The following is a 27,911-nucleotide window of genomic DNA, read 5'->3' as shown; positions in this document are numbered from 1 at the left end:
AAGTCACAAAAAATGGTTTTCTGATAATTCAATTGATGTGATGTTTTGGTCAGGTCAAAGCCCAATTTAAACCCAATCGAGAATATTTGGACTATAATATCTCGTGCATTGGCTGGAAGAACTTTTGAGAAAAATGACAAACTGTAGAAAGCTGTGCACAGCGAATGGAATGGCATCTCCTCTTCAGTGTTCCACATTGGTTGAGAGCACGTCTAAAAGGATTGATCTTTTAAAGAAATCAAAAGAGAATGCGATTCCGTACTAAGCATTTATCGAAGTAAATGTCTTGTTCTGTGTTATTAGTCTTGTTTAAGTTTTCTTGTTCAATATAGCTTTTAGTGCAATAAAATTTGTTTGGCCCATTTTTTTTTTTTTTTTTTTTTCATGAGTGTATAAACTAATCATGTGTGTGGATTTCCGAGTAACTTGATTGGTGTGGTGGACGCTCATATATCGAAATCGACGGGAGAGTCGATCGTTTTTTTATATCTTATTAGATTCGTGATTTCAAAAAGAAAAAAAAAGTATTTGGGTGCCATCAGCTAGAATCTAAACCAAAAGCAAAACTGTAGCATTCAAAGCTGATAACGTTACCACTGTAGCAACATGACAAACATATGAACTGATTAAAAAAGAAATAAGATGAATCAATAAAATGTATAACGATTTTTTTTCAATTTGACCTTTTATGACCCCTTAAAAACTATTTTAACCAGCAAAAAACCCATAAAAGAACGGTCCATAAAAAATCCAATCATTTGATGCCCCTAGCGCCGCTCTGTGACTTGTAGTTTTGGAAGAGATAGTTTGGAAATATGGAGACAGACAGACGTACCTTTTATATATTAGATTTTAACAATATGTATTAGACATCAATTAATAAATTACCCAAATTTCAGTTTCTTTGGAATAATTTATTGGTTTTTACGGGATGGGGCATATGGACACAATCTCCTATAAAAATTCACATGTTTCAGACTTGCTTTTTTTTTTTTTTTTTTTTTTACAATTGAATCACCACTTAATGTCCGAGGGCCACTCGAGGATAAGGGTTAATGAATGTATAGTGGTCACCAAGACAACAGTATAGTAGTAGTTAGTGGTGTAAATTGGGTATAATTTGATTATGTAATGGGACGGCTCAACAAGAACTTGTTTACATTGGATTTGAAGGCTACCATGTTGTAGTGAGTTGGAAAGCAAGTCAGCGGAACCGGATTCCATAGGTGATTAGTTCTAGGAAACAAGCTTTGTTCATAGAATTTTAGATTTAAGCACAGAGAGTGAAGGAAATTCTTGATAATGGTTGTAGCTGGACGAGTGGGGTTTTTTTTATGAAAGTTTGGCAAGGGGGGACCATAGATTGAACCACAGATGAGCATCTGACATAAAAATAATGATAGAGCAGAAACAGGCTTGCAACATCTCTTCTATAGGAAAGAGGTTGTGGGGAAGAGAAAAGGGTATAGCCCACTAGATTTCAAAGCCGGTTTTGAACTCAGGCTGGATAGATATCTATTGGAACGATAGAATGATCCAAACATTTTTTTTCGTCAATCTTGGCAACGGATTTGATGCACGTGTTCCATTTCAGAAGCGAAGGTCAGTCTCAAATATTTGTCAAAACAAGAGCCATTCAGTTCAAATAGGGCCAGACATGGGAGGGGGAGGGGGTAAAGTATTGCTGATGGAAAGAGAGAAATTTGGTTTTGGATGCGTTAAAATTAACTAGCCACCTCCCCCCACCTCATTACATCACGCGTTCAAAGTCAGAAGAGAGAGAGAAACAGGGATCTTAGTCATGGCCTGTCTTTGAAGTGTTGCCATTTTTTAATTATATCCATGGTCCTTGGACACCTATTAAGCAAATTCAAGATAGTTTAAGCTGGAGACATATTCTAGAATCAAACTGATGCAGTGAGTTTTAATCAAAGTTGGAATAAGGATTCTAGATATAAGGTTTAGTAGCATTATAAACTGATTTGGATGGTGTCTTTAAGAAATATTTATAGCTCTAGTATTGCACTATCGAGCTATCTAAATAACGTTGTGTTATTTATTTATATGTAAATGCTACCTGAAGTAATACACATTGCATATAAAAAGATACACACACACACACACACACACACACACACACACACAATTATTCCAGGTTAATATTTTCCAGAGTTGAAGTAACCAATGAAGTTTTAATGAGGTTCATACAAAAGTGATTGATACCGAAATAGGGCAAGATATACTTTTTGTTTTAAATAAGCATTTATATGTCGCTACACTTTCATGAGCATGTTTCCATCAGCCAGTTACATGTAACAAGAAACCTCTTCAAGCGATATTGCTTATACAAAAGCAGTCTGTAAACCTTCAACTTAAAGGCTTATGTAAAACAAATAGTGCATATATATATATATATATATATATATATATATATATATATATCCATAAAAGTGAGAATGTGTGCGTGTGTGAAGACACTTCTCAGCCTATATACTCAACAAATTTTTTATCTACAGACTTTAATTTGGTATTTAATGGGTTGACAGACATATGGAAAACTTTTTAATCAACTGTTCCACAACTGCACATACACGAATCGCTCACATTATGTTAAGAATATGCAGGTTTGAAAGCACTTCTTAAAGATCATGGCAAGCTGGTCTAATGGTTATCATACTTGACTGATTGTCTTTAAGTTTTGGTTTCGATCTCAGTTATCTTACTTACAAGAAGTGAACTGTTCAGGAAAAAAAACATAATACTCGCATCCATTTCTTTCTACTTAATTTTTTTAAGGAATTTAACATTACGTTTAATGCTGGGCAACGCCGGGTACATCTTCTAGTATGTGTGTAATATATATATATGCACACACACACACAGACACACACGTAGAGAGAGAGGAGACAATAATAGTAGAAAATGCAGTCACAAAAAAGTATATATTAGAATATATAGAATGATTCATTTATTTAATAAGGGTATACATACATATAGTTGGGGGATAAAGGGAACTTTTTATACCAAGGTATTTCGAAGCCTAATGCTTCTCATCAGAAGAGTAGAGAAGATATTGTCTCCTATATAAGCTCCAATGAAACTTGTTGAGCTTTTATATTATACCGATCTCCTCTTATAGAATTGAATTTACTCTCTTCTTCTAACTCACCGACTTTATATATATATATATATATATATATATATATATATATATATATATATATATATATATATATATATATATATATATATATATATGAATAGCATTGGATCAAACGCCAATAGACAGAATGTGTGAATTTCTCGTCATTGAAAAAAAAAAAGCAAACAAATCTCACTTGTAGATCACAATGCAGAATCGTATCTCCAAGGTGGTTTGTGAATGGAAGCAAGCAAAAAGAATCTGTTGTTTATATTCGTGAAGAAACACACGTGCGAGTCATCTCGAGTTGTAAACATTTCATCTATAGGGAACCCACATGTGTTGCATTCAATCCTCTTGTGACTCGATTCTGCAACAGAGCTTTTAAAAATCCCGGTGGACTTAAGAGCCATCTTTGTGTTTGCAACCTTTAAAATTGGTGTGGGTGGTTTCTCTTCTTCACAAGTTGTTATTCTCAGAGGAAAATTGATGGCAAATACTCTCTCTCTCTCTCTCTCTCTCTCTATATATATATATATATATATATATATATATATATATATATAAACTATTTCATTTACTCACATAAAATTAATATACGAAAGTATAAATTTATGCGTAAACTTTAAGTATTTACTTTAAAATTGCTCAATACGTAGGTAGAGCTAGTTAGTAAGTTATAAAATATATATGGCCATTAAGCTACACTGAATATTCCGCGTTTCATCCACTCTAGGACTCCTCAGGCTTATGCGCCATATATATTTTATAACTTACTATATATATATATATATATATATTAAATAAATAAATTTAAGAAATCAATGAATAGTATTAGTAAAACATTAAGTCGATATAGGTAATTAGTGGTAACATTGTAGGATAATTTGTTCAAAAAATTTTTTAAATGGAAATAGGTAAATATATAAATCTTTAAAAAATACTTTGCAAGGATAAGATATAGGTAAAATATTTTCGATTGTTTTCTTTTCCTTATAAGGGAAATGGTTTCCATAATGTTTTATTTTTAAAGTGTTTTTATTCAATAAGTCTGACGAAAGGCTATTTTTTGTGAAATTTTTCAAACGACATAATGTTTGAATTTGTCTGAATAGTCTTGAAATAATTGTAACTAACGATAAAATACATTATTTGTTGCTATCGATCCATTACTTGATGTCTTGATTTTTTTTAAAACAACATATATATATTAGTGATAGGACGATTCCAATATTTTTTCTGATTCCGATACAATTACCAATTCTGTTCTAAATGCTCAATTCAAATACAATTACCAATTTTCCCAATACTTTTTTTAATTTCTAAATATAGTTTTATTTGGTTTTTTATGGGCGTGATAGTTGGATTACTGCAAAAACAAATGAAATGTATGCACATATTTTTGCAAATGTAAAAATACTCCTATGGTTGTGACCTATAAATTTTAGTTTTATTGGTAGATTAAAATCAATAAATATTTATAATTTAATCATTCATACGAGCTGCTGCGATAAAGTAAGTTTTAAATAGAAATAAAGAAATAAAAAACAAAACGAATCGGTAAAAATTTTTCCAATTCTGGTACGAATTCCAATACTCCAAATAGTTCAGTTTTTCTTTCTTTTTTTTTTTTTTTTTTTCGATTCCCGAGTTTGATCAGTTGTCCCAACACATTGACACATGTTGAAAGTAAACCAATAAAGTGTTTCATCGTAAGAATGTGAAACCTAAAATACAAATTATTTAAAAACTATAACTCGCCTATTCATGAGATGGACCATGGTTTCATTAACACAGGTAGACCTCTACTGTTTAGAAAAGACTCTTACAACTCATTTCAAATAATCAGTGACTTGTGGAATGGAGACAATTCGTAAAATGGATAGTGATGCTCACCACTTTTATCGTCTGGTGATTTCTTTCAAGTATCCTCTTTTGGAGGAAAATGCCAGGTTCATGTGAGTTGTCTACATGGATGTACGAGCCGTAATTGTAACTAAATTAGCTATAACTTGATTACTTTAAATTACTTTACCAAAAAGAAACACTTGAGAGAAATCACTGGATAATAAAAGTGATCATCACCTTTCATTTTTTTAAACTGACTTCATTTCGTGATGATACAAATGCATTGTAAGGACTTTTATTATTTAAAAAAATGTTTGTGTCAATGAAATCATGCTAAATCTCTGGAATTTTTAATGCATAGTTTTTAATAAATAATTTATATAATATATAAAATACTTGTTTTAAAACCGTCCCATAATAAAACTTGGTTCATTCCATTGATCGGTTTTAGTACTTCCATAATGTTCTTCATCTTTCTGCTAACAATCGTTCCATCTCATTAACCTTTATCCTTGAATGGTTCTTGCTCTTAATAAGTGGTGATTCAATAGGAAAAAAATCTTTGTCATCTCTTTCTACATGACAGATACCTCCATTCCGTTTAGTCTCAAGAGACAATGGATACCCCCCCCCTCGTAAAGGTTGCGCAATTTCTCCTGAATCGGCACTGCTTGAGTCTAGTGGCATAGAAGTGCTAGACGACCGGAAACAATGCCGAGATAAGCGGAGAACACATACAGCACCTAGAATTACCAAATGGTCACCCATTTTAGTATTGACCAGGCTTAACGTTGCTTAACTTCGATGATCTCACGGAAACCGGTGTTTCAACGTGAATCGTGCCGTATAACAGATACCAGTTTTGATAAAAATGCATAAGATCACCCCCACCCCCCATCCGATAAAATTGATGTTTCGTAATAAAAAAAAAAAAGTTATTTTTCAGTTTGTATACCAGATGTTTTTCTTTTTTGTTGTTTTTTTTTTTTGTTTTTTTTTTATATATTTATAAAATGCTTTTCAATTATATTCCTATCGGTTTTCGAATAATTTTCTAATTGATTTAAACATGAAAAAAAGATAAAGAAAAAGAAATCGAGGAAGACGTTTATGATAAATTTATTGCTATTGCTCCTTTGGGGATTTGTTTGTTTTTCTCGTACTACTGTATTCCACGGTCCATAATAAGACTTTTATTGAGAGACATAAGGTTTTCATAACTGTTAGAAACCAACTCTCTTCTGAACGAACTAGACTGTCAGTGATTTTCTCCCCTTTTCTCTTTAAACCAATTTTTCTTTCTTCCGTTTATATTTTACCTGTTTTATTTGATCCTTTTCTTTAAGTCCATCCCCCATCTCTCATCTCGTTTTGTGATGTTTCTCTTTAGTTATTTTTATTCCTTTTTTTTTTTTCTTTTCTCTTTAACTCCATTGTACATTGTTTCTATATTTCCATATTGGGAAGCATAAAAACTATCACATACTGACATTTTCTTTTTCTTTTTTCTGTGTTGCTTTATTTATTTATTTTTTTTTTTTAACAACTTCTTGTCATAAAATACAATCCTTCAAGGACAAAAGCTTTATATAATTTCTAAAAAAGTTGCCTATGATTAATTTTTTCTAGGATCACGTACACACACACACACACACACACAAACACACAACTATGGATATAGATATGCAGGTTTTATATATATATATATATATATATATATATATATATATATATATATATATATATATATATAATGTGTGTGTATAACAAAAATTTACAAATATTATTTTTCTACACAAATACGTTTATGTTTCAACCCAAGAGAAAATGGATAACATCAGGCTTTCTAGTTGCATTTGTGAAGCAGAATGTTTGCATAACAATTAAAATAATGTACAGCTACACTTGGTATTAAGCATTAATGAATTATACTGTAAAAGTTATCGTATTGTTTTACATCTTTGAACAGTTACATCCGAATATATACGTGTGTGTGTGTGTGTGTAACTAATATGTTTATGTAATTTAACTACTTGAGGCAGTGATTAGATATGAATGAATATTAAAGTTCTCTCATTTAGATAGCTCACTAGAGACATAAATTATTTTTCCTTTCAATTCAATGATGAATGCCGACTGTATTAACCGGAAAGGTCCTACTCATGAGCCGAAATAACTTCAGAAATACACACACACACACACATATATATATATATATATATATATATATATATATATATATATATATATATATATATAATTCAGAAACGTCATGAAATTATTCATTCAAATGTTTTAAGTTTTTCAAAATAAATTTATACAATTTGCAAATTATTTTACAGGTTCAAAATGAATATAGGATTTCTTTTTGATATCTATTTATGCGTACATCTAATTATGGGAAAAGAAATATACATTATCTCCCATTCAGTTGGTATAAAAGAAATATACATTATCTTCCATTCAGTTATATCTATATATATATATATATATATATATATATATATATATATATATATATATACTACTAAATCTGTGAAATAATTTGATCTGCATTTCATTTTTTTCAACTAATGGCGTTAGGGCAGTAAGTTATCAACAATAAATTGAGAATCAATTATGACACTCAGTTTGGCTTTCGTGTCCATTTCAGTTTCAACAACATGGTTCAAGATACAAATAACAGCATGTACACATGCTTATCAGCAAACACAGTTTGTTTGTTTCTGTTTTTTTTTTTTGTTTTTTTTTTTTTGCTTAAATGCAGATTTGGCAACTATCGGTTATTTTCAGTTCAGTTTGTTTCGGAAATTCATCATGAAGAGATTGACACTCGAACAGCATTTGCAAATTGTATAAATTTATTTTGAAAAACTTAAAACATTTGAATGAATAATTTCATGACGTTTCTGAATTTTTGAGATGAGGATTGGTTAATCGTATTATTTGGATTCATCGGACTACTGTTCTCATCTTGAGTGTGATTTTCAAAAGATACAATTGCAAATTACTTAGGAACACTATTCAGTCATGGCTGACGGAACAAGAGCATGCTACTTCCATAGAATAAATGAAGGGTTCTGTTCGAAATTCTGTTAAAATTCCCAAGTTCGACAGAAACATTCTAAGTTTGACAAGATACACCTGAAGAAGGTCGATGGTTACATCGACCGAAACGTTGTGAAAATGGCAATCAAGATGAGAACAGCAGTCAGATGAATCCAAATATGAATAGTTTCATGAAATTGCTCTGTCGTGTGTGCGATAAATCCCATTAGCTTATTTTCTTTGGTGATATGTAAAATCCCATATCTACGCTGATAAACTAGACATAATAGACAACATTCGCCGGGTTATTGCCGAAATACATCCTAATTTAATGCATAGAGTTTGTGAAATTATAAAAGTCAAAAATGAATCTTTGAAATGAACCGCATATTTAGATAATAGAAACATTTTTCTGTGATTTATTTTATTTTTAGGTTTGCTACCTCTAATAATATACCCTTTACATATAAGTTCAGGCATCAAGTGTTTTTCTCATCAGCATAAATAAATACGTGCAAATTCGTTTGTCATACGAAGTGATTTTACTACTGAAAACTACATATGCATACACATGAAATCTCTTACCCACATACACACACACCTATATCATATTTCTTACCTTAGTCTGTCTATCTACTTTACTTTTTCTTGGAAACTACTTGTTCGGCCGGGCTGAAATTTTGTATAGACCTTTTATTATAAGGTGTAGCGAACTAAGTATTATGGTATCTGTTTGATGCATAGTTAAGGATTAGTCACCACAATATATTAGCTCTAGAATTTTTCTCAGAAACTACTGAGCCGATCTGGCTGAAATTTTGTATGGACTTTTATGATAAGGTGAAATGAACTAAGTCATCATGAGTCGCATCTTCCACTTGATGTGGTTTGCGAGCCCATGTAACTTATTTTTTCATAATTCCTTCCAATCCAGGGCAAGTTGGTTGATGGACGCCCAACAGTTGGGAGATGTCCAATCAAAAACATTTTCACCTCCTTGGCTTCCCTCTGCCTCTGTTGCCGTCTAACATGCCCTCAAAGTATAACTTTGAATGAACTAAGTATTAATTCTTAAAGGAATATGCAAATGAGTCATCGTTTTTTTTTGTTTGTTTTTTTTTAACTTTTTCGCATATTCATGACTGAGGAAGTTGTCTTTACTTCTCAAATAGAAAAGTGGGCTTTTAATATCAATGCCAGTGCGACAAGTAACTCGACTTTATGTATATAATATTTTTTCTGTTACTGCCTCCATTTTTTTTTTTTTCTTTTTTAAGGCATTTATTGATTTGTTTATACTGAGTGCATATTGTTCTGCTTTGTAATTTGTAATATCTTTGCTAAGGAAAACATTGTCGTCTTGTATCATTCAAGTTGCCATTTTTGCAACCATTGTTAAAGTCTGAGGCAGAGATGGATTAATATAAAAAGCGGAGGAAAAAAACATTTTTCATTTTTTTTTTTTTTTTTTTTTTTTTTTTTTAATCTATTTTTCTCTGTTCAGTCATTGCTGTGCCAGAAGTCTTTTAGTAAGCACGTTTGCGTAGAGTATTATTATTGAGAAGTTCTTCAATGGCTTCCAACAAGAAATTCATTTATAACAATAAAAAATAGCAATAAATAAAAGTTAAGGAAAGAGCGCGTTTTATTTCTCAATAAAAATGGAAAGTAATGTCTACCTACTTTTGATGACGCAATTTAGTTTTGTACCCCATTTTTTTATCATTCATAGTTCCTATTTGCTCGCCCTCTCTCCCTACGAGAGCAAAGTTAGACACAAGGTCAGTTTTTAATGGGGAGAAAATCCAGCTCCCAAAAAGAGGCTCTTTGATTTGAAACATAATAAAAATTGTCTCGGTCCAGAAAAATTTCTCCTTCAGAATAGATGCTACACTTTCATCCTAACCAAAAATTAATAGGATTTGGGCTGAAGTCAAAGTATAGAATTTGTTCTTTCCTCACTTAGATGAAGGGAAATCTTTCTCGACAGGGACAATTTAAATGCTTTTTCCCATCCAGGGTGTATTTGGATGGACATGGAACTGCAAACCAGAGGGAAGGACATTGTTGACCATGTTCATCAAAATCTTCGTCTTAGTTGGATTATGGGTGCTTTATCTGCTCGGGATCTCGGATGGTTTTGCCATGCACAGCGTGCTACAACTCTATAACATACTTGGATATGCCAGGGATGTCCCACTAGTCAGTCGGGTAGTCCGAGGAAGACTTGGCTTGAATGCAATCTGACTGATGTCATCCTTTTGGTTTGGATTGCATTTAAGGCAAGCATTAGACATTGCTTGGTGTTATCCACACCCTAAATAAGGTCCACAGCTTGCATCAACTCCATATCTAAGTTATTAGAGAACAGACTGAGGAAAGTCTGTTCTCTAATAACTTGGATATCCCGATAATAACTCAGAAATTTGGATGGAATTTCGAACAGAACCCTGTATTTACTTCGCGGGGGTAACACGTTGTTGTTCCGTCAGGTAGAGGTCCTAGGTAATTCACGATTATATTTTCCCGGTCACCCATGCTGAGTATTGAACCTTCAACCTAACATCACTTGTTTTTTTTTTTCTTTTTTTTTTTACAATTGATTTTTTTCAAGTGCTCTAACCACTGTGCCATGGACAGTTCTTGTACGAATTTTGGGAGTCTTAAACCTATTTTATTTCTAGTTGTAAATATCATTATTTATTACTAATTATTATATATATTCAGAATGTGAGAGAATATATAATTATTTCCACAGCCAGATAATGTCGCAGCTCACAAGAGAGAGCTATGACAGTCAACAAACCGGAAGTCTAAGACTCTAGTTTCACCCTCATTTTGGGCTAATCAGTTAGACAACTCCGAATTCGGGATTTGTTGTTTTGGTGGAGAGTTTCTCTTAAACTGTCCATCTCCTTTTGATATGTATTGTTGTTACTACATGTTGCTTTTACTCAGTGTTGTCGGCAACGGACGATTCTTTTCTTTACATTATATGGATGGTGGGAGTTTAGGTAGTGTTCAGTGAAATTGGCTTTCAGTATACAGATGACATAAAACCCTGGTCAGTACCTAAACCTAGTAGATTTGAGACTTTTTTTTTGGATTCTAAGAGAGAAAGACTAATAGTAGACACACCAGACCAGATATACTCCATGCATGGGCAATTGGTGGCTTTCTAAAGATATAGGATGTTCTCTGGTAAGAGTAATTTTCTAGAATGGTAGAGGGAACCCACCTTCTTTGAAACCGCCTTAGAAATGTCCTCAATGTATTTCTTTCAATTCATGTTGCCTGTGAACATCAGGTCGAGGAGTTTGGAAAATGGACTCTCAGGTGGGGTGTCAATCGTCATGGCAATTGCTGGTTAATAAATCATGGCTAAGCAGAACAATTAAAACAATTTTTTCAAACAGAAGTCAATCCCAGAATTAAAGTATTAAGACAATATTTCTGATTCTGTTGGATTAAAAAGGTCCATTTTCAAATGGATTTATTAATAATCTCAGGGCATTCTGTTAGAAAGAAAATTTGATTGGTGCATCTGTTACTAGTCTCTCACTTTTAGACAAAGTTCAGAAGAGAGCTGGTGCTACCAGATTAGGCTGTCTGAAGATATTGGCTTCCTGAGATGAAATGCACCTAAGATTGATGCCTTTTTGTTTTTCTACTTCCTTTTTGTAAAACTTAATTATGTTCTGCAAAAACAAAAACAACCCCCCCCCCGTTTCCTTCTTCCCATTTCCCCTTTCTCTTTCTATCTCCCCCACTTCCTGGTTTGTTTCCTGACTTAAAATGTACCAAATATTAATACTGTAATCCTTTCCCTCTCCCATTGTAAAACTCATGTTCTGCAGGGCAGGGAACAAAAACGATAAAATCCACTATAAAACAACCAAACCAAAAACTACAAACTTGCGATTGAAGATACAAAACGCTTGAAGAATAAAAACCTTCTACAAAATAACTGGATGCAACATGAATGTTATTTCCAAAATAACTGGATTCGGCATTAAATAACCTGAAAAGGGTTGATATGCCGTAAAACAAAACAAATCATCAAAAGAGTCACCAACTTAATAGGTCCCGCACTGTCAGCTAGAGTTCAGCCTCTGTCCTATCGACGAAATGTTGCATCCCTCTGCCTGTTTGATAAGTATTTTCATGGTAGGTGTTCAGACAAACTACAAGCCCTTGTAAATAAATCTGACAAGCAGCAAAATCCCACCTCTACACAGTAGAGATCCCCAGATGCCAGAAAGCCTTCTACTCTAATAGTGTCTTTCCTAGAACTGCTGGACTTTGGAATTTCCATTTGGATTCCTGCTTCCCTGACTGTACTGACATGCAGAAGTTCAAATGTAATGTAAACAAACATCTTGCTGCTGAACTCCCTACATAGTATCGCTGCAAATTATGTACCAGATAGAAAATTATTAATGAATTTGAAATTTTTCTTTTCAACTTTATTGAAAGTAGTTCAAAAAGCACGTTTGTTGCGAGGGAGGGGGGGGTTAAGAAAGATGTGGTGATATATATATATATTTTTTTCACTCTTGTTTTTACCATTTCCTCCCTAACAGACGACTTAAATCAAAATAACTAAATAGAATTCAACCAATAAATAAAAACCAAAATGGTGAAAGTAAATTTTTGCCGGAACGGATTTTCCGGGATAACTCTGGTTGCCCCCCCCCCCGCGCCCCCAGGAGACATTGTAGGGGTAAAATTCCCGAAATCATTCATCCGTTCAATTGTTTGCACTTTTCTCAATAACCACACCTTGGATTTTTCAAAATATTTTGCACAAGCATTAGTCATGGTGAAAGTAAATTTTTCATTTGTGGAGGAGGGCCCCATATGCTCAACTTGTTTCATTTTATTTCAATCTCAGAAATCAAGGAGGGACCCCCCCCCCCCTTCTTATAGCTAACACTTGATCTATATATGAAATGGATAGATATTCGAATATTCCATCTAATTTCTCATCTCTGAAACGCGTTCAGTAAAAAAGTTTACGACAGAATTTCCATCTCCCCAATTGGCCATTTAAATAAGTTATAATATACCTTTCTTGTCTTACTGGATTCCTAGATAAGAATCCATCTAGTCTGGTGGAGTATCCAGCTATGTGTTGTTAATTGAGGTAACATCATTTGGAGAAGGTGCACCATTCCTTGTATAATCCAAGTAGATTAGCCATACCGAGGAGATCTTATTTGAACCATAAATACAATGTGATTTTTTAAAAATATTCAGGATTTGCTTGTACGACAAATTATCTTCATGTCATGTTGTCCTGAGGAACCCTTGTACAGAAAGACCTTAGAAACTCGAGGATAGGCATTTAAGTTCTCTCCAGTAGGCACTCAAGTTTTTTTTCTCTTGGCTATCCATGTATTTCTCTGTGAGCATTTAAAGGAGTAACTCTTTCTCTTTTCATCTACTTTTCACCACGTGTAAATAATACACCACGTGTAAATAATACACCACGTGTAAATAATACACCACGTGTAAATAAGATGACAAAATAGTTTTGCATAAAAAATGATATAAAAGTAAAGAAACTTAAGATCTATCACAGTTTATGAATTGCCTTATGAAATGAAGTGGAATAGTAATAGTGGTTATGATTCAATGCGTACATCTTGCAGTGTGTGTGTATGTATGTATGTATATATATATATATATATATAGTTTCTGTAAGGTCTGACGAGGCTGTTGGATCGTAAACATGGTCCAACATCCGAAACATGTAACCAAACAAATAAAACGGTAATAAAATAAAACATATATATATATATATAACTACTTCATTTACTCACATAAATTTACTATACGAAAGTATAGATTTATGCGTAAACTTTAAGTATTTATCTAACAGCCTCGTCAGACCTTACAGAAAATCTGTAAGGTCTGACGAGGCTGTTAGGCTGTTAGATCGTAAACACGGTCCAACATCCGAAACATATGCAACCAAACAGATAAAACGGTAATAAAAAAATAAAAAAACATATATACATACATACATAATAAATATTTGTTTTTGTTGCAAACTTAATTTTCCACGGCTTGTATAAATGATGAAACTATAAACATTAATTTTTAGACTACCAATAAAACTTTATAGGTCACACCCATCCGTGTATTTTTACACTTGCGAAAATATATGCACGTTTTACACACGTTTTTGAGGTAATTCGACCCCCACCCCCAATAAAATCAACTTTGTATTTAGAAATAGGTTCTGAACTGTCATCTAGGCTTCAGCCTATGTCCCATCGATGAAATGTTGCATCCCTCTGCCTGTTCTAAAAGTATTTTAATTGTGAATGCTCTGACGAACTGCAAGCACTTGTACCTCCTCGATGTAAATACCCCCGACAAACCCGACAAGCAGCTAAATCCCATCCCTACATAGAGATTCCTAGGTGTAAGAGAGCCTTCTACTCCAATAGTTTCTTTCCAAGAACTGCTAGACTTTGGAACTCCCTTCTGGGTTCCTGCTTTCCCAACTGTACTGACATGCAGAAGTTCAAGTGTAATGTGAACAGGCATCTTGCTACTCATCTCCCTTCATAATGTCCCTGCAACTTACGTCCCCAATAGTAGCCCCCTACTTCAAAGTGACACTGTGTCTTGTTTGGGGTAAAAATTGAATATATAATATATATATATATATATATATATATATATATATATATAAAAAATGTTTTAATTTAAATAAAATCGGAATCGGTAATTGTATTGGAATCGGTGAGAAATATTGGAATCGTCCCATCACTAATAATTTATTCTTGAAAAGATATAGTAAAATGGGTTTCTTTTTCTAATGAAAACGTTAAGTAATAAATTTATCATAGTTACTTACTCTTTCATATATACATACACACATTATAAATTCCTTTAATTATACAAGCATTATTGGCTACATATGTGCGTACATGTTTCAGTTGCAATTTCATATGAAATACATCTTCAGGCCAAATCCTGCAGTGAACTGGGTTTTTTATGGATTATTTTCTTTACAATTTTTCAGAGGACGTTTGGAGAGTAATGCAGAGCAGTGGACGCACCTGCTGCTGCAGTTGCAAGAACTTATTGAGTGGATCAATCATAGACAACGTGCAATTGCTATGCAGCAACCAGTTGGAGGTGACCTGCAAACAGTTCAACAGCAAAATGAAGAAAATCAAGTAAGTGTTAAATTATAATTAAAAAAAAAACTACTTCAACTTTTTTTTCCTTCTAGACATCTAATTAATTTTATGCTGGCCCTCTCCTCTTCTGATGGGAAGCATTTAAATTCGAAATGCCATGGCCTAAAGAGGTTTTTCTGTCCATTTTTATCTCCTTTCCTTATTGATCTGATGATATAATAAAGTTATGTAATTTTTATTCCTTATATATTTTATCTTTTTTTTTTTTTTTTTTAACAAGGAAGTCCCCACTTATCAAGGCCTGGAGGCCACTCGGGGATGAGGGTTACTGCGTGTACAGTAATCAATGGGATAATATCGTAGTAATGGCTAGTAATGGAGATCTGATCAAGTGTCTTACTTAAGGAGGCGGTTCATCAGGAATTTGTTTATGTTGGACTTGAAGACATCTAAGTTGTAGTAAGGTGGGAAACAGGCAAACGGAAGAGAGTTCCACAGGTGTGCACTTCTAAGAAAGAAGCTTTGTTCATGGAATCTAGGTTTTGATTTAGGCACAGATAAAGAGTGGGGAAAATTTTTGACAGTGGTTTCAGCTAGACGGGTGTTTTTCATGAAAGATTTGCAAGAGGGGACCAGAGGTTGGAGCTCAGACGAGCACTTCCCATGGAAATAACATGGAAATCTTATATGTTGTATTTCTGCTATGTTTAGAAGAATAACGACAAACTGACATATGAAAATATAACAAAATACATTTATTGTCAGGGACGGTTATGGATGATTGGTTATTAGAAGGTAGATGCACACACAGAGATGTGATGGGTTTATTCTTCTTGAGCCCAAATCATCAACCAACAACGATATCCTTTTCATTTGTTATGATAAAATCATTTGAGACCGTATTGTCACTTTAGCCACACCCCAAGGGCGTTTTATTCAGCTATTGTCGTTTCACTGGATTAGTCTGACTTTGATTACACCTGTGTAACCTTTTAGCCTAAAATGATCTTTAAAACATCATACTTTTAACTTCTCTTCTTTTTGACAAGTGATCAAGTTTGTTGTTTCTTCACAGTAGATGTCTAACCTTTTGGTAACATTTGATATTTTATGTTTTTGCATTTGTCACCAAAATGAGTTCTTGGTGCTTAGATATTCAATATATACAGGGATGACCAAAAAAAACGGGCCCCAACTCTAATTAGGCCCCATTTCTTAGTGTTTTGTCCGAATGAAATGAAACTTTGGTCATAACTAGTTTATTATATTCAAAACATCACATCAAAACACTAGGGTCTTTGGCCTTTTTTTCTCCATTCTACAGCATATGTTCTAGATGGCCTCCATTTAGCTTTTGTTTTTGTTTTTTTTTTGGGGGGGGGGGGTTCACCCTATATATATATATATATATATATATATATATATATATATATATATATTCACTATTAATTTGGTGTCTAAAATATATAGAAATTGTAAGTTTTTTCCATTTAACTCTGAAATTTTATCCATAATTTACAACTGAACTCAATCTTTCCTCAACTGCTTTTTTATAACTGTAGGACGGCGAAACAGAAGAGCTGTGATACAACGAAACAGTCTGTCTGTGGATGATTTTATATATATATATATATATATATATATATATATATAAAGTATGTAGCAAACCGTCTTTTATGTAGGTTTTATTAAATACTAGTCGGGCAAATTAAATAGACAGGCGGCCTCCGTTCGTAACTCGTAGATATTATGATTTCAACATGATATAAAAAGTTTTCAAAATGAGCGACAGCTTCGAAAAGCTGCCCAAAAAAATCCTTTTGCGGACATACAGAAAAAGCGAACACACATACATACATTTTCGCTTTTATATATATATATATAGATGAGCAACAATAAAGTATTTAGTCATTTTTCCCATGTTTTCTTTCAAGTACTGATTTTTTTTCTTTTCCAATTCCAACAAATTTACTTGATGTCATCACAATGGAAAAGTCAACATGTTGGAATATAAGAGAAAATATACAGTGTTAAGTCAAATATGAAGAGGTAAAATTATAGAGGAATAAAAGACGAATCAAATGAGGTTGATAAACAGTTACATTCAATTTAGCTTAAATTTGTGGTTTTTGAAAAAATAACAAGTGCAGACTTTCTTTTTGGCGTCACTGTACAATTAATAGAACACGCACATATACACGCGCGCACACACATATCTTAGTAAAAAAAAAAAAAACGAATCGAGCACTCTTCAGTAGTTGACACATTTTATATAAATAGTAAGATTTTTTTCTTTGTAGTTTGTGTGGATGGTGCACTGGAAAAAATCCCCCCCCCCCACACACACACACACAAAATTTGAGTTTCAATCTTGGCTGGAAGTAAATGTCTGTCTAGCCACACTGAGCCGCGATGATACAGCAAAACAGTCAACCTTTTAGGATTTATGCTTAAAATAAAATTTAAAAAATCAAAATGATATTTTAGAATCCTGTATTTTTTAATCTTTAAATTTAATTCTCTAAATCTAAAATTGAGTTTTATGCAACATTTTTTTTTTTTTCGTTTAAAATATTTTCCATTGTATTCAACCAGATCGTCTTTTCTTTGTTGCAGAGATTACGAGATCAGTTGGATTTGAAACGCCCGGTAGTTGAGCAGAGTTTAGAAGCTGGACGCTATTACCTGAGAGAGGAAGGTGAAGACCGTCGACTGAGTACCGATAGCGGAGAAAGTGCAGAATTTGGTAAGAAAGCAATTTTTTGGGGCTTTTATTACAGAATTTGTTTTCATAAATAATTTTCTTTGTCATCGGGTCATGCAATAAACATGATTATTTTGGTAAAAAAAGACTGTATCATTGATTAGCATAAATTTGTTAATATGTAAACATTTTTGAACTAAAACGCAGTTTCATTAGAATTAAATAGAATGTAAGGAAAAATCAATTAATTTAGTTGTACTCATATATATATATATATATATATATATATATATATATATATATATATATATATATATATATATTTATTGGATCTCATCTACTAACACATCTTTAAATCGCCGACGAAGACGACCACTTCGGATACCCTTCGGAATAACAGTATGGAACATCCAAACATTCCTGATATATCAGATTGCTAGCCTCTCCCCTGAACCACTATTCCTCCGACCTGGTAGTAATACCCCGGAAAATATTAAATTCATTCCGATAATGGACTGCCCAGGTTGTATGAAATTCCTTTTCCTATAACTTTTATTCACCATTCAAAAAACATTTTCAATATTTTTGCTGAAAAGCAAAATACGTGTTTATTCACAGCTGAGCATTTTGCTAACCGCATTTCATTTCCTCTGATGTAATGAGCCAGTATTGAAAATCCATGGATTAAGGAAATAAACATAACTCCCCTTTATATATTCCTTGTGTCAAACAATAAATTCTTAACTCAAATATGTTTATATTTTGATTTTCAGAATGTAACTTTAACCATTAAACTATATATATATATATATATATATATATATATATATATATATATATATATATATACCGTTTAATATGAATTTGTGTATAAAAGTTATGGTCTAGCAAATATATATATATATATATATATATTGTTTTTAAAATATATTATCCACTGACACCTGTTTTGTCGTCTACAACTCATCAGATGTTTGAATCTGGTGAGGTTCGGACACTCTGTGTCAGTGAATAATTATATTTTAAAAACAGTACATATACTGCTCCCCATTTTGGGGTACTAAATTGGTAAAAGAGAAAATTATTCCCAACTCACATTTAAGTAAAAATGTACTTTCGTATATATAATTGAATTCATTCAAAAAGTATCGCAAACGAAAACAAATGTATAATAAATATCCCAGAAATTATTTTCATAAATAACTTTATCATAGGATCATGCAATAAATATGATCATTTAAAAAAAAAATATTTAAAAATTAGAAAAAAAAAAAAGCAAACTTAAATTATAACTGTGTCTTTTGGAAGAGCTTCATCATCATTATCTTCATCATCTTCATCACCGCCATATTTGGTTTAATGTCCTTTTTTTTCATGCTTACATGTATTTAACAGCTTTTAGAAATTGACTCCCAAACTAACCTTATCTCTGGCCAGGTCTTTATTCATCCCTCTTATTCTCAAGTTGATCCTTATCACCTGAGAGTTCTTCCTTCTAACTCTTCGGCTTAACATTCACAGGAAATATGAACTGGAACAAATACATTGAGAACATTGCAAACGTTGCTGGAAAGAATGTGGGTCCTCTCTATTGTGCTACAAGATTACTCACACCTGAGAGTCTCCCGTACCTCTACAAAGCCAACATTCGCCCATGCATGAAGTATTGTTGTCACATTTGTGCTGGTGCATTTACCGCTAGTCTCTCCCTCTTAGATAGGGTCCAAAGAAGAGTCTCTAATAAGTTCTGCACTGTCGGCTAAACTCAAGCCTCTATCTCATTACTTCAATGTTACATCCCTGTGTCTGTTTTACAAATATTTTAATGGAATGTGTCCCCCTTTAACATACATATCCTTGACAAACCCGCTTAGCCACAAAATCAGACTCCTCCACTGTAGAGGTCCCTAAATGCCAGAAAGCTTTCTACTCTAACTAAAATTTCCTCAGACAGCGAGACTTTGGAATTCCTCTTCCTTCTTCCTTGACTGTACTGACATGTAGGTTTAAATGTAACGTAAACCAACATCTTGCTCATCTCCCCGAAATACGGTCTCAGATGGTAGTCACTTACATCAATGTGCCTCGTTTGAGGTGAACTTGATAAAAAAAAAATTTGCTTACTTCCATGTTTTCTTGCTAACTCAACTGCTCTGCATCTACTGACCCAAGAACTCTCATCCATTCTTTCAATGTGGCCATACCACTGAAGTCTCCTGTTTTGCACACATTCTCTCTATACGGCTCAACATTTAATCTTCCTCTGAGGTCATCAGATCTAAGCTTGTTTTTAACACTCACATTACACATCCATCATCTTTCCCATATCATTTCTCTCCATGCAACACATATCCTCAACCCTGACTGGGCAGGTTTTATTGCCATACATCATATCGTTGTTATAATTAAACAAATAATGACCCAGGTTACAGGTGAATGATCTCATTTTTTAATGTTTAAAAGGTGATAACGTAGATACAAACATGAAATGCCTTTTTTTTTCTTTTTTTTTTTACAAAGCAGTCGCCTCTTATCAAGACCCAGAAGCCAATCAAGTATAAGAGTCACTAAGTGTAGGGTAGTCAATAGGATAATACTGTAGTGATCCTTAGCAGTGGAAATTTGATAAATTGGATTACTCAAGTGGACGGCTCATCAAGAACTTGTTTACGTTGGACTTGAAGACGACCATATTGTAGTCAGTTGAAAAGCAGGGAAACGAAAGAGTTTCACAGGTGTGCAATTCTAAGAAAGAAGCTTTGTTCATGGAATCTACGTTTATGTTTAGGCATAGATACAAGTGGGGGGAAATTATTGATAGTGGTTTCAGCTAGACGAGTTTTTTTTTCGTGAAAGTTTGGCAAGGGAGGGCCATAGATAGGAGCTCAGACGAGCACTTGCCATGAAAATAAGAAGCATAGTATTATAGGTCATTGTATACAATGCTTAAGAGCGCTAGAACTCATCAGAAATTCATGTACATATATAGTGATGAAGATACATCAGGTGTAGTTTTGGAAGTATGAGAATCTTTAAGGATGCATCTTAGCAACTAAATACAGACAGTTTGTTCCATTCTTCAGCAATTCTGAGTGCGAAAAAAGAAAATGCTAGCGAAAGTCGTGGAAGCCATACTCTTCTGACTATGTAGGCATATTCACATACGGTAGACTCATGGAAATCAAAAAAGGTGCTCCAGATTGTTGTCGGTGAGATGGTTAATAATTTCAATTTAAAATACTAAATTAGTTACTAAATGTCAGAACTTCAATGAAAATCTCCGGATTTAATAATTCATATGAGCATTCAAAAAAAATTTAAACGGGCAGATTATTTAAAAAAAAAAATGAAATTATTACTTCAAAATAAATAAAATAAATCCCTCTCACTATCAATTTTATAATTTGGAATAATGTAGCGATTGGTTAAATCTATGTTGATTAGCCAATCAAAATGCTTGAAATATGAATTATAACCAGTGAATAAAAAAAAAAATTGTTACTAAATTTGTTCCCAGTTCTTCATGAGTGGTTGATAACTCTTCAAGGCAGAAAATTCCTCCTCCCTTCGCTGAAATATTAAACAAAATTTGGATAAAGTCTGTAATTTATAAAATCGATTGGAAATACAATTTCTTAAAAAACATAATTCCCTATAAACAATGGGTGAAGCAGAATTAAATATTGCAGTTGTATGTGCTGGACTATAATGCACAGAAAAAGCAGGAATATGCCCAACTTTATTTTATATTTGACTATCAGAATGCTGTCTCCTGGAATTAGAGTATTCTGCTAGTTTTCAATAAAGGTATTGTATTACTAAGTATGAGGCACAATTTTGTAAATATTTCTTTCAAATCAAACTTTTTGTTTAACTTTCTAAGTGGATGGCACCTTTTAATAGTGCTATGGAATTGTTAGTCCTTGCTTTGATATTTATGCATAAACTGAATGTTGGTTTCATCACTAGACTGAAACAAACGATGAAAAATCTACAGAACAATTTGAACCAATCAAATCACTTCATTTTACTTCTTTTTTAAAGATTTTTAACACCCAACTTTTATCCTTTTTCCCTTCAATTTTCAGTTGAATAGACATGGAATTTGTTGTCACATTCCATTAATTTAAATGCTTGTGATCTTTGCCCAGTTGGCTTATTGATTTAAAGTAAAGATTTTTTTTTTTTGTACGACTCATCAGCTGCTGCTTTTATCGTCATTGTTGCTAAGCAAATCGGACTCCTGCATACTCATGAAGATTGTGCCTCAAGATTGTCTAATCTGCTAGAAATCCTTTATTCGTTAATTTGCAGTTTTACAAGTGTTTTATCTCGACAGCAGAAAGGCCCAACGGGTGCATACAAAGTTCAGGAAGGTTTGATCTAGAATATGCAAAGGGATGATGCAGGAGCATCATTGTCACTTTCACTTCCTTGGTTTGCTGTTCTGCATCTGACATGTCTTTGCTTGTCATGCGTACAAAGATGACCAGAGTACAACGGATCCTGATACCGACTCCTCACAGATTTTCACTAGAGTCCTTTTTTGCTGATTGCAGTCTGATATCAGTTGGTGCCAAACCTGATGACTATTGGTGGCCCTGCCGGAATTACAGATGATATATAACTCTCATATTACCTCACTGTCACCACCCCTACCACAGTAAGGAAGAGTTGTTACACTGCAGGATTCTCTGCTAAAATACAGTTACAAACTGAGAACATTTTTCTGAATTTTTGAGATTATTGATTATTTAGATTCTTCGGACTACCGTTCTCATCTTGAGTTTTATTTTCCCAACATTTCGGTCGATGTAACCTCAGATCCTCTTCAGAGGTATCTTGTCAAATTCGGGGATCTTTCTGTTGAACTCAGAAATTTACACAGAATTTCGAATGGAACTCTTTATTTAATCCCTGGGGGTAGCATGCTCTCGTTTTATCAGCCGTGACTGGATATAAGTCCTAAGTAATTTGTAATTGTATTTGGTGTGCCACCCACGTTGAGGATTAAACATTCAATCTCCCAGAAAGAGGAGTCTTACAACTAAATTTCATTAAGTACTTTACCCACAACGCCAGAATAATATATATATATATATATATAAAAAAAATATATTATATATATATATAAAAAATATATTATATATATATATATATATAAAAAATATATTATATATATATATATATATATATATATATATATATAAAAATATATTATATATATATATCTATATAAAAAATATATTATATATATATATCTATATAAAAAATATATTATATATATATATATATAAAAAATATATTATATATATATATATATATATATATAAAAAATATATTATATATATATATATATATATAAAAAATATATTATATATATATATATATATAAAAAATATATTATATATATATATATATATATAAAAAATATATTATATATATATATATATATATATATATATAAAATATATTATATATATATATATATATATATATATATATAAAAAATATATTATATATATATATATATATATATATAAAAAATATATTATATATATATATATATATATATATATAAATATATTATATATATATATATATATATAAAAATATATATATATATATAAAAAAATATATTATATATATATATATATAAAAAATATATTATATATATATATATATATATAATATATATAAAATATATTTTAGTCATCGACATACAGTCCTGTTTCGTTGTATCACAACTCATCAGTGCCGCTAGACTATCACCTATCCCAAGTCGAGGATCGAACTTAGAACCGTCGTGATGACAGTCGGCAGTTCTACCCCTCGACCACGGAATGTCTATTTAAATAAACATCCGTCCGCCACTCGTAAAGTGCTCAAACGTTTGTTTGTAAACAAACCGCGAGCTTCGTGTATATATATATATATATATATATATATATATATATATATATATATATATATATATATATATATTATATAAAACGAGATTTGAACGTGGATTCGCGAGGTATATATACTTCACACTTCCGGTTATAAGATAGACGAATATTGGCTGAAGAGAGCTTGATAAGGATACCTTAAACGGGCCTTATTATCGGGCTTGAAACCGACGGTACCAATGACCTGTCTCAACTAACAACTTTCTGTACACAAAATATAAGTACGCTCTTAAAATTTGGATTTTCCTTTTAATTGAGCACTCTGCTGGAATTCTTTTTCCAAAAAAACTAATCATATATATATTATATATATATATATATATATAGTAAGATTGTACATCTAAAAACAAAAATAGGTTTAAGGCTCCTGAAATTCATACTAGAATTGTCTACAAGGACATGTGACCTAGTGTATAAAGTATTTGGTATTTTTTTTTTTTTTTTTTTTTTTTTTTTACAAATGTTACAGAAACCATATATATATATATATATATATATATTCACTTTTTAGATCAAGCACTATTTTTTGTTTTGTCTTTTAGCTTATTCAATTTTTTTTTTTTTTTTTTTTTTTTTTTTTTACTGACACTAGATTTTAAGTCACTGTGCACTTTTCGCAAACTTTTTTTCAAAATATACTGATAAAAATCTTTGGAATTAATGCAACAGCATTTTGATCAGATTTCTTCCTTTCATTTCTTCCATTTTACCTTTTCTTTTTCTTTTTTTTTTTAATTTAAATATAATCAAAATCATCAATATTCTTCATTTCCTGTAAATTATTTAAAAAATTATTTTATATTAAATTAACTCAACTTGGTTGATTTCTTTTAATTTTTAATTTTTTTTTTTTACAAATTTAATAAGGATGTTCTTCAGTTTATAATTTGTTGGCATCAAATTAGATTTTCGATTCAATTCTTCGTTTTATTGCTTTCAGTACGATCATGTTCTTGTCTTTGGAAGACATTTTTTTCTCCCGTACACACAGATACACAGTGACAGACGGACGCAGAAACAGACAGACAGACACACACAGATACAGAGACAAAGAGGGAGAGAGACAGGCAGAGAGAGAGAGAGACAAACACATACACACACACACACGCACAGACAGACGCGCGCACACGCACAGACACGCACGCACACTGCATAAGAAATAAATAGCGGTTACATTTTTTTTCAAAAAGTCTATTAATTTTCAAGAGATAGCTTTGAATCTTCTAATACGACAAACTCTCCCCCCCCCCTTCTCTCCCTCTTCTTCCCCCTTCCCCGGCCCGTCTTGTTATTAACATTTATGGCAAATAAGCAACGTCTAACTTGCTCCCTTCAGATCTTGTTCGTTTCTTCCAAGGATTAGTCAAGAGCTTTTCATTACGCAGTTCAATAAATGTTACCTTCAAGGAGAGCTACCCTATAAAACTGGGTTACTTCATTGCACTATCTCCCTGCTCCCCTCTCCATCCCTCTCTCTCTCTCTCTCTCTCTCTCTCTCTTCCCTTTTATCCCTCCGCTTCGTCCCCCCCCCCCCCATCCAGCTTACTCAGATCTTCTGTTTCTATTAGTCAGCTTAATAATTAAATGTTTTTAATCAAAATCAAATAATTAATAAACCCTCGGATTCTTCAGGTGAAAACGAGGTCGTTACAACTTTTGGTTTATTTATTTTCATATCAAGCCTCTATACACTTGTGATCCTATTTTATTATTATGATAGCACTAAGATCAAAGTGTAGTATCTGTTCTTCAGATGCTGCACTTCAATTTCTTGTTCTCTGTCAGTGGAGGAGAAATCCTTCACGACTGAGACAATTTTTATTTTTGTTCCTTTTCTCCACATTAAAAAACGACGCTGGTGTCTAACTCTGTCCCGTGGGGAGACATTGTAAATAGGAACATTGGGGATGAACATTAAAACTGTTATATACCATCTTTTTACACTTACACACACACACACACACACACACATATATATATATAATATTTATATAATTATTTTTTTTACTATAATAATTAAATACATAGACACTAGTGCTTCATCCTTTCGGGAATCTTCAGTGCAGGGTGTCACGATTAACACCAGTCGAACGATTCGAACTCGGCAACATGAGACATCTCTGGATCGATTAGCAAAGACCGTATCCATTCGGCTACCATTAACCGCGTAAAATAACGTTGAATTTAAACACAATTTTAAATGTTCTTTACGTCAGTCAGACAGTGATCTAATCATTATACGATATCTGTGCATAAGAGCTAAATTGACCGACTTTAATTCAACTGAAAGTGCTCAACGATAAGAAACGAATTTCTCAAAGGAGCTGTCATAATTATGTTTTTACTATAATAATTAAATACACACACACCCACACACACACACACACACACACACACACATACATATATATATATATATATATATATATATATATATATATATATATCAAAACTGGTAATTAGTAAAAACCTGAAGAAGGTGCTCAATACTATTGCAGAGCAAATATATTTTTTATTACCGTTTTATGTGTTTTAGTTACACATGTTTCTGTTACCGGGTCATATCAACGATCCAGCAACTTCGCCAGACTTGAACAGAAGTGGTTATTATGATTTAGAAAGATAATATTAGAAGGCGATGAAAAAAAGAGGGAGGGGGAATCTCAATTTTGATCTGACAGCATTTAAGTTTTAAGATTTAAACTCAACTTCACCCGTGTTCGATGTTTTTATTTATTTATTTATTAAATCTTAAAACTTAAATGCTGTCAGATCAAAATTGAGATTCCCCCTCCCTCTTTTTTTTTTTCATAGTCTTCTAATATTGTCTTTCTAAATCATAATAACCACTTCTGTTCAAGTCTGAAGTCGCTGGATCGTTGATATGACCCGGTAACAGAAACATGTGTAATTAAAACAGATAAAAACGGTAATATGTATATATATATATATATATATATATATATATATATATATATATATTAAAACAGTTAATCTACGGACATGCATGTTTCGAGGACCTACGATATAATCAAACTGACACACCAGTTTCCGTTAGATCACTGAAGTTAAGCAACAATGAGATTGTTCAGTACTAAAATGGGTGACCATTTGGGAATACCAGGTGCCGTATGTGGTCTTAGATTATCTCAGCATTGCGTAGCTTGACTGTTTCTAGGAATCGAACCCTGGACCTTACGTATTACAGTCCGGCGCGTAATCCATTACACTATGATGCCATAGATAATTTTACTTATTTTTATCGCTTATATATACACGTAGATTTGTTGATTTATATATACACGTAGATTTGTTGATTTATATATACACGTAGATTTGTTGATTTATATATACACGTAGATTTGTTGATTTATATATACACGTAGATTTGTTGATTTATATATACACGTAGATTTGTTGATTTTTTTTTTTAACGATAATACGGTTAACTTAGCATCTTCACCTTGAAGATCTTGTTTTTTAGGAAATCGCCCCAATTTTTTTTTTTTTTTTTTTTTTTGACGCAAACAAATATTTTTATTTATTTATTAGAACATATATATCGGTTATATCGATTGGTTTCCTGGATGTAAATCCAATGAAACTCGCATGATTATTAAAGAGTGCTCAATGCAGGACAGAGCTGCTCACATTCACAAAGTATACACCCCAATTTTCTCTGGGGTGTGGACCACACCCAAATATCTAATAAAAACCGATGTAGTCAAAACAATGAAAAGAATATGCTGTTGTCTTAGTCCTAATAATAACTAATTTAACTTTTAACCCTGCTATTATCAATAACACTAGCCCTATGAAATCAACTGTTATTAATAACAATAAATTACTTATTCCCCCCCCACACACACACACACCCTGGCAACACCGGGTAGCTCTGCTGATAAAGTACTTTATGGAACAAATTAGTGAGATAGTGTTTTAAAATTGAATTGGATGAATAATGGTAAAAAAGAAATGAAGGCACTTTTGCGAACTATCCGATGAAATATTTCACAGATACATATATATATACTTTCAATTTGTTGCTACACAGTCAT

At 32.4% G+C, this 27,911-nt stretch overlaps 1 protein-coding gene across 7 annotated transcripts in view; it reads left to right on the top strand.

The window, feature by feature from the left end:
- LOC145241334 (dystrophin-like) overlaps nt 1–27,911 on the top strand; it is a 1,936,823-nt gene that overhangs the window by 1,658,414 nt on the left and 250,498 nt on the right. For all 7 annotated transcript variants that reach the window (XM_080104172.1, XM_080104173.1, XM_080104174.1 and 4 more), the window contains 2 exons: nt 15,078–15,234; nt 17,815–17,944. In XM_080104172.1, coding sequence (XP_079960298.1) covers nt 15,078–15,234; nt 17,815–17,944 — 287 coding nt within the window. The remainder of the gene's footprint in view (nt 1–15,077; nt 15,235–17,814; nt 17,945–27,911) is intronic.

Source organism: Euprymna scolopes, chromosome 20 (genome assembly GCF_053919585.1).
Source record: "Euprymna scolopes isolate OS-2025 chromosome 20, ASM5391958v1, whole genome shotgun sequence".
Lineage (NCBI taxonomy): Eukaryota > Metazoa > Mollusca > Cephalopoda > Sepiida > Sepiolidae > Euprymna > Euprymna scolopes.
Note: the sequence above shows the minus strand (reverse complement) of the source record. Positions and strands in the feature narration are given on the sequence as shown.